This window comes from Polypterus senegalus, chromosome 12, assembly GCF_016835505.1.
Source record: "Polypterus senegalus isolate Bchr_013 chromosome 12, ASM1683550v1, whole genome shotgun sequence".
Taxonomy (NCBI): domain Eukaryota; kingdom Metazoa; phylum Chordata; class Cladistia; order Polypteriformes; family Polypteridae; genus Polypterus; species Polypterus senegalus.
In genome coordinates this window covers 63,413,498-63,428,654 of record NC_053165.1, presented here as the reverse complement: position 1 = coordinate 63,428,654, position 15,157 = coordinate 63,413,498, and the positions used below count along the sequence as shown (strand labels likewise).

General features: G+C 35.4%; 1 protein-coding gene and 1 long non-coding RNA gene across 4 annotated transcripts in view; one reads left to right on the top strand and one right to left on the bottom strand.

Annotated features, from left to right (window-relative positions):
- Positions 1-15,157, top strand: part of ggt1a (gamma-glutamyltransferase 1a) — a 90,579-nt gene that overhangs the window by 65,759 nt on the left and 9,663 nt on the right. For all 3 annotated transcript variants that reach the window (XM_039771884.1, XM_039771883.1, XM_039771882.1), the window contains 5 exons: positions 3,441-3,601; positions 3,963-4,112; positions 5,652-5,788; positions 12,237-12,424; positions 13,632-13,759. In XM_039771884.1, the coding sequence (XP_039627818.1) occupies positions 3,441-3,601; positions 3,963-4,112; positions 5,652-5,788; positions 12,237-12,424; positions 13,632-13,759 (764 nt within the window). The remainder of the gene's footprint in view (positions 1-3,440; positions 3,602-3,962; positions 4,113-5,651; positions 5,789-12,236; positions 12,425-13,631; positions 13,760-15,157) is intronic.
- Positions 1-15,157, bottom strand: part of LOC120540816 — a 71,702-nt gene that overhangs the window by 47,311 nt on the left and 9,234 nt on the right. The window lies entirely within an intron of this gene.

The window sequence follows — 15,157 nt, the reverse complement described above, 5'->3', positions numbered from 1 at the left end:
CAAGTCAAATCATATGACGCTTGTTTTATTTAGACAACATGGATTCTCTGCTAAGGATATGGTCTTGAAAGTACATAGTTGTAATACAAGATAAAATCACACTGCTAGTTTGATTAGTGACCAGAAAAAAGTTTCTTATGTAAAGTGGTTTGACATTGTATAAAACATTAATGTTCTTCAATGCTGTGTACAAAATAAAGACTGAGTGATTCACATAATATTATTTCCACATTTCCATTCAGATCATTCTGTCAACAGAAATACATTTGTTCAATTTATAGGTCACAGGCAGTAGATATAATTCTTTTATTGCTTTTTGGAAAGTTACTCTATGTAGGCCTGTATGCCTCACGCACAAAAGGGCCTAGTTAACACTGTAGTAAAGGCTTAATTGAACCCGTCATACAAAATATTAAAGACTAGGGGGCTCTGCCCCCTGCTCGCTTCGCTCGCCCATCCTCGTGTTTGGTTTACCAGATATACAATTTAAAGAGATTGTTATTTTCATGGGAATTGTTACATATGCATTATTTTCACTTTTACTTTAAAAACTTTTCTAAAAACAATACTTGTCCTTTATTTCCGGCCCCGGACCTGGTTATATCTCTTTCTCGCAGGACGTATAATGCTGCTCGCGTTGTGAAGGGGGGATGGTTGAATGCACGCTAAGGATATGCCGTTGGATCATCTGCTGTCTTTCTGCTGCTGGCGAGCTGCCTGTACTGCTTGTCGCATGTCGTTCTTTTAAGAGCTGGGAGCACATGATGCGTGTCTGCCAAAAGCAATCCAACAACTGCTAGGTTAGATGTCTGTGGACTTGTTTTAAATGATGGCTCACTGCCTTGTCTCGTGTGACGTTGTAAAAGCAATATTTGTCCTTTATTTCTGGCTCTGGGCGTGGTTAAATCTCTTTCTTGCAGGACATATAAGGCTGCTCGTGTTGTGAAGGGGGGCAGCTGCTGTTGCGCTGCCCGTCCATCATTTTAATGCCTGTGCAGCCTCTGTCCTTTTTGCCACTTCGTGTCTCTGCTGCTCGCGTTGTGATCGCTTCTCCGTGATCATAAATATACACCTGACCGAATTGCATTTTCTTAGAAATTAAACTTGTCGTTGGTTTAACTGTTGCGGGACCACAGATTCTCATAGCGCATGGTCCATTATTGTGTAAACCTACGTTTTGTGGATTGAGTGATGCAAGGCAAAAAGACTTTGTTTTCTACTATTTGCCTTTTATTTCTGACCTCGCTTTGTCCTGCTATTTTTTCGATTACACCTGGTCCTGATGATTAATTTCCTTTTGTTTGTGCTAATGCAATCTTTACTATCTTTTTTTGATACTGTTGTGACTGATGTAATAAAGTGTCATAAAAGTTTTACTTGAACAATCGCCGACTTCATAACCCCAAACACAACTATCTAGCACCCTCTCCAACCCCTCATCCCCCAGGTCTCGCCCCCCCTTTACCACATCAATCAATACCTCGCTATCGGTCTTCTGTGCTGTACTCCACTCTCCCTCAATCTGACCTAACAGTCACAAAAAAGGCTTAAACCTGGCTGGGACACTACAATACTTTCGTATTTTACTGCATTCATATTCTGTACCTTTCTCCACATGTGTATTGCGCCATTGTTTGTTTGAGCCTTTCGAATTTCACTGCTTTCATAATCTCTTATCTGCCTTTTTTTCTCTCCAATGCTTTTGGGTCTCTTTTGTCAGCGCTGCTCTTTCTTCTTTGCTTAGTCATTGAGGTTTCATCTAGAACGTATTGTCCTTATACACTTTGTATGTGCTGAGAGCTCAGGATCTGTGTGTGCTATGTGCTTTCACACGACTCAGTGCTTTGCTGGCCTAGTCTTATTTGATATTGTTTGTGTCTCGCGGGTCTTTTAAGTGTCTTCCGAGAACATGTCTTGTCGCCCTGCTTTTCCTTTCCAGGATTTTTTTTATAATAGAGAGATAGAGGGAAAAGTTTTTGTTCAATCAAGCTAAAGTAAATTTGAATAAAATAAGTAGCAATTTGGGGTGCTGACTGTAGGTTGTCTCATGTTACTTCTGGCTGGTTCACATGCCAGAGCTGTGTATACAAAGTCATGGTAACATTCTCCGCTCATCTTTAATAAATCATTAATAACACCATGAATCAATGTGAATTATTTTTGTGTCCTTAAAAACAAACAAAACAGCCATATTTAATTTTTTGTTCATTCATTTTGGATAATGAACCATTTAATTTTATTATCACTGCTGAAGAAACTATCAAGGACATTCTTTATTACACTGTATTGGTTTATTTATTTTGTCTGATGTTGTGCTGTCATTTTGTGCCATCATATGCTCATTGCTATACATGAGGATCTATGGTAACAATATTTGTGGTGTTTGGGTGGAACTTTGCATTAGCTTTTACTATGATTTTTGGTAATTGTTTCAGTTCTAGTGTAACTGTGAATAATGATTTTTCATGCTATACTATCTTTGTTTTTCTAGTGTCTAATAATCCCTTCAAAACCACAATTTCTCCAATTCTTAGGTCAATTAAAAAGATCAAGTTCAACACGATCTTAGCAGAAATGGTGAGGTCTCCAGATTGCATACATTTCAGAAAAGTGTCATCAGACTCTTCTTGTGTCTACTTTAATATCTATTTACTTTTGGAGAGCAATTCAGTGGCATGTTTTTCATTAAAAGCTGTCAGGCAAAACATTCTCTAGTGATCATATTGGTAAAGGCATTTCATACAATAGAACAGGGTAACATATTTTAAAAAAGTCCATCAGCAAAGGGTAATGAACAATTTATTTTAATCTAATGTCATGGTAAATTTGACAGTATGAAAATGTGTATTTTTAAATGGCATACTGTATGTTAGAGAATATACTTTATCACACTGCGAGTCATCTGAAGTATACTGTACATATCTGGGGAGAGTACAGGCATAAATCATATGATATGTTTTACACATGACCTCTCTGACAGTTTCATTAATATTAATATTTCTTGATTTAAATTATTCCAAAAAATTATTCTAAGAAAAAGATAGAGAAGTAGTTATTTTCAGCTTATTTATTCTTTTAAAGAAGTGATTTTAGCAATAAGACTTACAAATATTCATGAAAAATATAATGTCAGATATTATTATGTCATACACAGTGAAGTCTTTATTACTGATGTTATATACTATATGTGATTAAAAGAGTACTTTATTTTCTTCTACTGTATATTCCCAATCTTTCTCATGATATTCACTGAGAAATGTTAAGAATAGTTTTTATTTAAATGCCATATCAAAAAAAATCAGTAAAAGTGAAAATTCTGCATTTAATTTATCCAAAACCTAATCTGGATTCAACAGAGCTACAAAAATTATATTAACCAAATCTGTTAAAGCCAATGTGTTGTTTCTATAAATCAAAGTAGATTTTAATTTTATTTTCAGTGAAGTATTTTGTAACTCTGAAGGGAAAATCTTGAAGATAAATGAAATCATCAGATTCCCCAAGTTAGCGAAAACATACAGACAAATAGCCGAAGAGGGAGCTGATGTCTTTTACAATGGATCACTTGCACATCAAATAGTTAAAGACATTAAAGAGCAAGGTGAGATGAGTGACTTTTATGCAATTAATGGAATTAAGATTTTAATGGGGGTAAATGGTGGAAACAACTTAGAGTTCTAAGGATAAAGATAAGACGCAGCTTACACTAAATCAGACTGTTTTAAATATATGCTGGTCTTCATTTTGATCTGCTACAATATATAGTATTTATTAAATGAACTACATATCTGCTGCATTATACAATATTTATTAAATAAACTGCATATCTGCATAAATTAATGTTTTAATCGATGTGATTATTTTTAAAATGTTTATTTCATGTGTGTTCTGTTATTACCCTTATTTTTCATCGATTTCTGTTATTAAATTGGTTGCAACAACAATTATTATTTTCATTATAGGTGGAATTATTACGATAGAGGACCTGCAGAATTACAAACTTGATTCAGAGAATCAACCTTTGAAATTTGAGATAAGCAACTATACAATGTATGTTCCCAGTGCTCCATCTTCAGGTGCAGTCCTTGGACTCATATTAAATATTCTTGAAGGTACTATAAGCACATTTTCCCCTTTTATAGCTGTGTATCATCTCCCGAGTATGGCCTGTGCAGAATTAATTTTGTCTTTTCATTCAGGTGTGACTAATTGCCCTTCTTACCACTGCACCTCAGACATTCTAAGTTAGTGCTTACCAGCAACTGTCTTTTATTTTAAAAGAATCATAATTAGTCAAGCTTTGTTGGATTTGCACTAATTAGCTGTCATAAGGCAGTAAAAAAACTGACGTCTGGGAGTGCTCCTTACATTTTATAAAATCATAATTCTCATCATCAATAACATTTACATCATCTCCCTCACAGGATCCTGTCCTCTCCTACCAAGTTTAGGTTTCTTTTCTTAGTAATTACTGGTTCAGACTCTGGATTTTAACAAATTCAGTGTTTTAACAGACAATATTGTGTTAAGACTGAAACTTTTTTGGTTTATTATGCCCATTTTGTCACCCTGAAGCACCTTTAGAGAATAGCATCTACCAGCATTGAATTTTGCAGCACGTCTTTCACTAGTTTATAGATCCAGACCTTTGCTATATTGCCTTCTGTTACCAATGCTACTTTGCCAGAATCCATTTCAGAAATTTAGCTTACCCTAATTATTAAAATATACCTTCTTGTGAAGGCTATTTTCAGAAGTAGTTTTCTTGGTTTATGCTTCTGAATGTGGATATGTGGAAATGTGTTTCTCATTGTTACAAAATTACTTCCCAGTCCAGCCTTTTCCTTTACCAACATTATGCACCCAATTATTCCTAATATTCATTTAACTAACACTTTGAAATCCAAATGACTGTTCATTCTCCACCACAAGCAATGTTACTGAAATCCAAGACAAAAACATACCTTTTTCTTAACACTACAGCGAGAAAGAGAAACTTTTAAGGCCAGAGTTAAGCAATTGTTGATCCACTCATCAGAAGTCAGCACAAGTAAAGTCACTTTCCACTTCACATGATTGATGTGTTTATGATATGACTTCCTTGTACTTTGTTGTTGGCACATTCAATCTGATTAGTATTATTGATTACAGTTTAAGACTTTATCATTCCCCTGTGGACGTACTTGTGTACAATCTACACAGTATTTGTACAAAGTGAGAAGTTTATAGAAAAAAATAAAATATTAGCATGGTTCTTTGGTTTTAATTGATAGAAGAATATCATTAACATCATCCTTCTCTTCATGCCTCTTCATCCTTTTTGAAAGCAGTACTTAATGAAAAACCTTGGCCTTATTATGGTCTTGATTTCTATGTGTTATTCTCATGTTATTAGATACTGTTTTCTTACCTTCTTTCCCACTTCCCGGATGGTGAATCAGTCCACATTTTTGTGCCTTGCCACACTTCATCAGGTTAGCTTCCTTTGTGATTTAGTTTATTCCTCTTGTTTTCTTTGAAAATCTGGAATGGTCTTCTGGTTACTAAGCTCAAGATCAACTACTATTTCAAAGTAACTAAACATCACTCCTGTGGACTATTTAGATTTTACAAGAGTCAACAATGCTGTTTCTTTCTCTCATTTTCCACAGGATACAATTTAACCAATGAAAGTGTTTCAACAGTGGAAAACAAAATATTGACATATCATCGCATCATAGAAGCATTCCGATTTGCATTTGCCAAGAGGAGCAAACTGGGGGACCCGCACTTCCTGAACATTACCAATGTAAATAAGTAGGAAATTTGCTGTTATTACTCTTCCTTCTTTTATATGGCAATTTCTTTTTACTTGTTTTACAAATTGAATGCAACCCAAACTAATGTACTGTAGTTATAAAGAAATAATGAGATACAGTACCAATAAAATATGCTACTAAATGTGTTACTGAAATAATATAATAATAATCAGAAAAAAACATTCAGAACAAATGCAGCATACAGAGTACTGTACCTTAAAAGTTGCTAACTAAATTATGTATTTTTCATATATATATGCTGGAGTAATAAATATTATTTAATAGCAACCACGATCAAATAGTAAAAGAGTAGTAGAAAACAGCAACTCCAGAAAGCAAAACCATAGACAAAATAAGCTTGTAGTGGCCTGTAATCTTTAGTAGTTTAAAATTACAAAGACTGACCTAGGCCACTCCTGGACATTCTATAACATACAAGTTCAAACCTGTGATATTAAATGTGTGGTAGTAACAGAACAAGTGGTTGATGAGTCTTAATTTTTTTTTCCTGCATGGATTTCGCAAAGATCAACTATCCTGTGTTTAGCTATGTTTAATAGCTGCCAGCTTTTAATTTAGTCGTCTGCTTGGCACACCTCCTCCTTAACTTTGGTATAGTGGGTAATATAATACCATCTCACAAATTCCAACCTTCCATTTAAATGCAGCCTCTGTTAAAGATAAATTCAGCTGGACTTGATAGAAATATGACCACGTTTGGCTAGCATTTAGTGAAATAATCTTTATTACTAATATTTAATTCAAGTCAATTTACAGATCATTAACTTGAAGTACAGATTTGTAAGGTCACAACAAGTATGAGTACAAACAAAAAAGTATGGTACATACAACAGGTATATGTTCATATTACTAGTGACTATGTAATATTGATGCACTGAGAAAATAGTGTAAGTCAAAAAGGGCACTGTTAAATGAATGAAGTTTCACCTTGCGTTATACATTTTGTTTTGCAAGGTTTATTCCTGGTCCAGGAAACCCTTTACTAGCTGCAGACATTTATCACTTCCTGGATATAGCATGTGGCACTTTTGTCTGCTTTTTGCCCTGTGTGCATTTTTAGTACTTTTGCAATATTTGAAGTTCTTTCTAGAGATCCTCTGGAAAACAATAATAATATTATTTTGTTGTTTGTTAGGGTAGAGTTATTTTAGGTAACTGCATAGAAAAGTAGCCGTTTTTATTTATTTACTTACTTATCAATGATGCCCTCCATTTGTTAGGTATGTTCATCCCCTTCAGTTGTTACTTTGGGCATCCAGCCATAGCTGGATAGAGTCCTTGTACTAACATGAGGTCCTGTAAAGATTGATGCAGTATGATGATAGCTTACTCTCTCATTACACTGCACAACAAGTTTTTGCTTTTTGAACACTGTTGGGTGTTTCTTATAGATTTTTGGGTGCTGATCGCGAATATCACATCAAAATTTACCCATCATGTACTATTTCAATTTTGTCATGATTTTTTCTTATATTTGTATCCAAACATTTTCGCTCCCATTAGTGACTTATCAACAACGGTTTGTGCAGCCTGGGCATGTCCAGGCATGGAATCAGGCCAGGTTGGAAGCTTTTCTGTGGAAGTTGATATTCTGGGCAGGTCTGAATGAGCTTGATGCTGTCTCAGCTTGCTATAAGGGTGACTTGCATACACCGATCCTGCTCATTTGTTTTATTAGGTAGCTTCGCCCCCTGCTCGCTTCGCTTGCCATCCCCCGTGTTTGGTTTTCCGGATACACACTTTTAAGATTTTTTTTTTCTTTGAATGGTTGCTATTTCATTAGTTTCACTTTTATTTCAGAACTTCTATAAAAACAATATTTGTAATCTTGCAAGTCGCAATATGCTGCATCTTTTTAATGAGGTCAGTGAGACAAGTGTTTAATGACTTTGTACCATAATTCAGGATAGGTTTCTCTGTTTGGAATTTCAGCACAGACAAAATGATCTACATCATCAGCAGTTAATAATTTTTTTTACAAAGTAACCAATAAATGCATGTGCAGTAAAGTCCGTTTTTGAAATTCTCAAGATTCTTTATTTGTCACATGCATAGTTATACAGGACAACATGCAGTGAAAAGCATCCTGATCCGCTTATCAAAAACTGTGCATAGTTAGAAGAATATCAGTTAGATTAACAAAAAGTCATAGATTGAAAGATAACAGTAGAGTAGAACATAATAAATAAGTAAAATTATGTGAATAAAGTAGAATTAGGTGTTAAGGTGCAACAGTGCAGTGATTATTATGCAAAACAAAAGTTAGACTGGTGCATAGTTAAAAGAGGCAGTTTGTTTGCGCTACTGCAATCTTTACTTTCTTTTTTTATATTTTCTAATTTTCCTACTTTCATATTATTTAACTTTCTCCACGTGTATAGCGTCAACATTTTTTTTTGAGCCTTTCTAATTTCACTGGTTTCATAATCCCTAACCTGCTCTGCGTCTTTAAAACATCTTTATGAAGTTCTACTTTGTCTTTTACTCATTGTCTTTTAATTCTGAGCCGGATTGAACATGCTTTTTTTTCAATTCCACTTGTTCCGGGCTGATAATTACTTTCCTTATTTTCTGAATTTGCACCTCAATTATTGTTTTTTGCTCTTTTTTCTCTCCAACGCTTTTGAGTCTCTTTTCTCCGCACTGCTTTCTTCTTCGCTTAGATGGCAACATTTCATTTATAATGTACTGTCCTTATATGCTTTATATGCGCTGAGAGCCCTGGATCTGTGTGTGCTCAAATCCTTTAGATGACTGAATGTTTTGCTGCCTCTTGGCTTATTTAATATTGATTGTAAGTAGGGCATGTCTTGCAAGAATCTCATGTTCCATGTCATCACAAGACTGTCCTGGGTCAATCTCTTGGCACAAAGTCTAATGTTTAAGGTCCCCAGCGAGACGCTCTGTGGCCATCTCGCGGTTTCTTTTAAATGTCTTCCGTGATCTTAACGTGAAGATCACGTCTCAACGCCCTTGTGTTTCTCTCCAGGATTTTTTTTTTATAATAGAGAGAGAGAGAGAGATAGATAGATAGTTATTGTGTATGTATAGTATCAGTATAGTTAAATATAGTATCTGTAGCAATATAACAGCAAGCTTGATGCTATAGACGTTTTGTTGTCGGGCGATATGTCTCGTCAATGTCATAACAGCCGCGATACATTTTGCTATATCTCTGGCGAATATATACTTGCGGCTCAGAGACATTGGATGACTGCTCTTGTGAAGAAAGCTTATCATCTGTATTTCGGCTGCAAAATTGGTGATCAAGACAAGGAATGGGCGCCTCACATTTGCTGTGCGACATGTGCTGTCAGTCTGAGAGCCCGGCTCAGAGGCACTCAAAAGACGATGCCGTTTGCTGTTCCAAAGACGAACCAGATGAAGAAACTTCAATGCAGGTTACTGACAGTAACATTGACTCAGATTTTGAACTGTGCTCATCAGGCGATCCACATCTGATAACACAGTCCAAATTGAACGATTTGGTCAGAGATGTGGGTCTGTCAAAAGCAAAAGCCGAGACTGCAGGAATGGTGTTTGCTGTCACCAGGTACAAAAATTTCTGTGTTTTTGAGGCCGACATCATGATATAACCAAATTTTTTGCACAAGTCGACAGTCTCTGTTTTTGTTGTGACACTGAAGGATTTCACAACCCAAAAGAGTGGCGTCTCTTCATTGATTCATCAATGTTAAGCCTGAAAGCTGTTCTGATACACAATGGCAACGTTTATCCTTCAGTACCTGTTGGATATGCAGTACACATGAAAGAAACGTTTGAGAATATAGAACTGTTGCTGAAGCACGTCCAGTATAGCAGGTGCAACTGGAATATCTGTGGAGATCTTAAAGTCACTGCTTTGTTACTAGGACTGCAGCTTGGCTATATAACGTACTGTTGGTTCATCTGTGAATGGGACAGCTGTGCCAAAGAGTCACACTATTCTCAACAGAACTGGCCACTCTGTAAAAAGTTAGTTCCAGGACAGAAAAATGTGGCACATGAATCGCTTGTCGACCCCGCAAAGATATTTTTGCCTCCTCTTCACATAAAACTGGGACACATGAAGAATTTTGTGAAAGCTCTGAACAAGGAAGGCGAAGGTTTTCGTTATTTAAGACTGATGTTCCCAAGAATAACTGACGCCAAGATCAAAGAGGGCATTCTTGTTGGACTCCAGATCAGACATGTTATGAGTGACAAGCGGTTTGAAGATCTGTTAGGTGGGCCAGAAAAAATTGCCTGGAAAGCCTTCAAAGATGTTGTTGACAATTTTCTGGGCAATTACAGAGCCCGAAACTACATTCAGCTGGTAGACAAACTTCTCAAAGCATACAAGACAATGAAGTGCAACATGTCACTCAAGATTAATTTCCTCCACTCACACTTGGACTTCTTCCCCACAAATCTCGGTGCTGTCAATGACGAACATGGTGAAAGGTTTCACCAGGAAATTGCTACGATGGAAAAACAATACCAGGGCAACTAGAATCCATCAATGCTTGCTGACTACTGTTGGACACTGCAACGTGATGCACAAGACATTGAATACAAAAGATTATCAGGAGCAAAACACTTTTAATTCTGTTGAATTTAATAGCTTATGCAAAACATAAATGTGACTAAATACATTATTGTCAGTAAACATAAATTTAAAAGAGTTCCTACGTGTTGCAGTAAAACCAAAACTATATTTGTGCATACCCAGTAGGTACCTGTCACAATCAGCAAAAACTTTTCAGGAAGTAAGACTTTTCAAAAAAATTGTTGTGCAGTGTTATATATGTATTTGTTTTTTTTAATTACTGGTATATACTGTATGTAGCACAATATGACAAACAATGCATACATCTTTGTAGATTGTTATTGTTGATGGTGTTATTAGCTCACCAAATGTAGGGGAAGAAGACTTTTAGTACATGTTTTTACAGGCCTACAGTCTTCAGCATAATGGATACTATTTTATTAATTAATCATGGGGAAAGCTGCTGGCCACCTACCTGAAACATTATCAGGCATGAGAAGAACACTTAGAAATATGCACTATCAGCAATGATGGAGATTGAGCCTGTGGGAATCTTTGCAGATCATGCAAGGTCATCTGGATAGCTGGGTACTGGAGAAGGTTCTGGAAGACTGGATAGCAGATCTGGCTGCATTCATTAGTGTCTTCACCTCCAAACTGCTGAAATGACACTCTTTTAATCATTGCTGACGTCATTTGATGATTACTGTGTAATATGTTGTCTTATTTTTAAAATTTTCTACATGCTATATTTTAATTATATAGGGATTTTTACGCTGTGTGTTACTACTGCTTATGCATCTCCTTTTTTATGTAATGGCACTGTTATTTTAACAAATAGGGTAAATGTGAGAAAGAATACTTGTACTTTTAAAATATGGTAATAAGCTAAAGTAATTAATTTTCTAAAGAGACAAAGGTCTGTATTTGAATTATAAAAAAAAACAGATTAAAAAATATGAGATGGGTGGCTGGAGGATAGGGAGACATGGTCAGGCAAGTAAACAGCAGTAATTAATACACAAGAGGAAATAAAAGGAGCAGGTGTCAGGTTTGGGCTAAAGAAGGTAGGCATGAAGCTACCATAAAATTAATGACAATTTATAAACTGTTTTTGAGGAAATATCAAGGTGAAAGTCAAAACCTGTGACACCCAGTCGTATAAGTCATGCAAGAAACCATCAAATCTTCCTATGGCCGCAGTTTTTAATGGGTGCTCCAACACTCCCATCACTAAACATGTATCACCCAGGATGATTGGCAATAATAAATTTGCCCTGTGTACACAAAGAATGTACCATGTCTAAAGGAGTTTCTCACTAATTGTGGCCAGTGGTGCTTGGATAGTCACTAGTTTCCATCAGTGCCAAATTAGAAATGCTTTTTAAGTATGTTTTGTTATTTTATGCTATGCACATGGAGGTGGGTCAAAGGTATAGTTGAATATGAAACATAAAATGTACAAACTTTCTGTTTGCTGTGTGGGTTTTATTTTGTCAGCTGAAAATTTTAAAGAAATAAATTGGTAACACTTGTTACAGATAAATCATTTTTAGAATAAAATATATTGTTAGATTTAGCCTCTTGTGACAGTTTTGAAATATTTTTATCGCAGTGCACTCCACATACTGAGTACATTTTGAATGACTGTACTATTTATAATGTCGGGGACGCATACTAACTACAGTAGATTGCTAGTTCATCCACCCAAATGATTTTTGTATTATAAATTCTCTGTAAGGATTCAAATTAATAGGCAATAAAGGGAAAATTTTGTAATGCCATTAGAAAGACCAATCCTGTACTTAAGCGGGCTGTATTTATTAATTAGAAATGTACATTAAAAGGTAGCTGCTAATAAAATATTTTATCCTTTTTCAATTTGACAGTTCATACAAAACATGACCAGTGAAGAATTTGCTGAGAAACTACGAAGTAAAATTTCTGATGATACTACCTTTCCAGTTGAGTATTATGAGCCTGAATACTTAATCCAGGATGATCATGGAACAACACATATCTCCATTTTGGCAGAAGATGGAAGTGCCGTGTCTGCCACCAGCACCATCAACCTTTAGTAAGGGACCAGATATAAAAGAAAGTGTCATATACTTGAGGGAAAAGTTGCAAGCTTTTTTTCTACCTTATCTGAAAACATCTGATATAGTTCTCTAATATTTTGACAAGTACAGTACAGAGTTGGCAGAAATTGACTGGCGACTGACATCATGATCACAACAAAATAGCCAGTATTAAATTAACTCTTAAAAGTTTTGAGTGTGGGACAACATAGACACACTTTTGTAGTGTTAATTTCTAACATTATGGATTTGGCTGTGATGGCAGCATATTACGGTACTATTTTTTTTCAGTATCAATTAACTTCTTCTCTTGGTAAAGAGTCTTGTGAAGTTTGATTTCCTCATGTAGACAAGTTCATCAGTGTTCCACTATTGCCATAACAACCAACAGAGCCCATACAACTTTGTGAATATAATTGCAGAATCAATTCTAAGCCTTTGATGGAATCACAATTCTGTAAACAATAGGATATTTGTTATTTAGTTTTGACTGAGCATTGATATGCTTTTGAATTTAGATTGCATAATGAAAAATACAGTAAAATACAAAAGTTTGTCCATGCTTGTATTTTTAATGTGTCTTTTATTAGTTTGAGGAAATGTCATACCAGAGACATACCAGGAAGCTACAAAGCAACAGAAAAAATAATCATAAATATTAATCACTATAATTCACACTTTGCCTTTTATGGTAACCATTTATTTAAAATTCAAACATTCCCCTTGATTCCTGTATAATTGACCGACATTGTTTACCACAATTTTTGTAATCTTCTTACCATTTACTTTTTTATTCATGCTTTTTTATTTTAAGAATTACCAACTGATTTTTGATTTCATATTTGGTTTTTATACTTGCATTACTTACGTAATTAATAGTTATACATTTTAGCCTGAGCTTGCAACTATAAGTAAGTAGGTATGATGTTTCAATAAAGTATGAAAGTATTAGAATTGTTTTTATTACTCTGCTATCCCTTTTTCAAACTTCTTCAGTCCAAATCAGAAACATTCACTGACTGGGATCAGAATTCATACCTAGTCTCCTGGAGATGTACTAACAGGTACTAAACGTAAACTGTGCTGCTCCAACCCATAATGCTTCAGTTGTCATTAGATGTTTAACAATACCTTTTTGATGTTGGTGTAGTCTTGAGTTATCGGTGGATCATTTTACATTTTGCATCATTTCTTTTTAAACAGCTTTGGATCAAAAGTACGCTCTAATGTAACAGGCATCATTTTTAACAATGAGATGGATGACTTCAGCACAAGCAACAGTTCAAATGGATTTGAAGTGCATCCTTCACCCAATAACTTCATCAAGCCTGGTAAGAAAAAGCCTGGTCCAGAACAAAATCACTCTTTACTGTCCATCAATGAACTCTGACCTTCAAACCGTAAGAATGTACTAACTGAAACTGCCATGCCAGAGAAAGACATGTCCTATACTGACATTACAACTATTTTGAAACTTTATATTGCGTACATGAGGGGCTCAAATATTTTTTGTGCTGACCTATTAAAGAGAATTACTGCAAAACCAGACATTTTAATTATTATTTTTAATATTACTATTAACGCTAATATATTTGTTATCTCTGATTAATACATTTTGTCATGAATGTCAAACCCCCAATTTATAGCTGACTTGTTATTATAACTTGAACAGTGATGGATGTAGGCCTTTAGATTGGGGAATGGATGGTACCTGCAGGGAACAGATCTGAAGAAATATAGTAGATGGGATCTTCAAATCAACAATTTTACAGGGAAGCCTTTTTGATCCATCCTTTGACTATGGCATACAGAGGTGATCCTTATATTGTACATCATGTCTAGGCAATTTCTTAAGGTATTTGTCAAGAACATTTCAAATTCAATGGTAGCAAGATAATTAAGCTTGCAATGTTGAACTGTTTGTGAAACAAGAAACACACACTATTGTCCGTAAATTATTAAAAAAAAAAAACACTAAAAACTTGCCATTTACATATGTATGCAAACAGGAGCTAGACAGATAAATAAAAATAAGTAAACAAATAAAAAATATGCTACAGCGGAAAACTGGATAAAAGAAAAAAGAGAAAGGTAGAAGTTAAAGACTAGTGCAAACTTTGAGCATATAGCATAAAAAAATGTCAAAGAGGCAAAATTAAAGTGTGTTGTTAGAGGATCTTTAAAATGTTTCACAGTATTAACCCAACAGATCTTGGCTGGTAAAGCATACAAGGTTTTTGGTAAATCCTATAGGAGCAAAAAGAAAAACATCTCGCCAGTTCTTTTATGTTTGGCTTTAAGAATAATAAACAAACCAGTGCTTGAGAATCGAACATTATGATCAGGAATACAGAGGGACCGACAGTTCAAAACAAAAGATGTGCAGGACTCTTCAGTACCTTGTATACGACCAACAGTCTTCTGAAATTAGCTCTAAAGTACAAAGGCAATTTATAATCAGTAGAAAAAGGACCCACGTCTGTCAGCTTTGGGTGTGGTCAGCCGAATCAGCAGACAATTGAGAAGTATAGTAGTGATTAGTACAGCTGCAGTATGTATAACTTATCACAGTTTTTAGCGCTCGAGCGAGTGAGAATTCTACAGATTCGAAGGTCTGCGAGTCAGAGGGCTTCTCCGCGTTTAAGCCGGGAGTCCAATGTCTCCATATTGTCCACAGGTGCGCTTTCAAATTGAAGCAGCCCGACGTTTCGGGAAGGAAAGACCAGAAC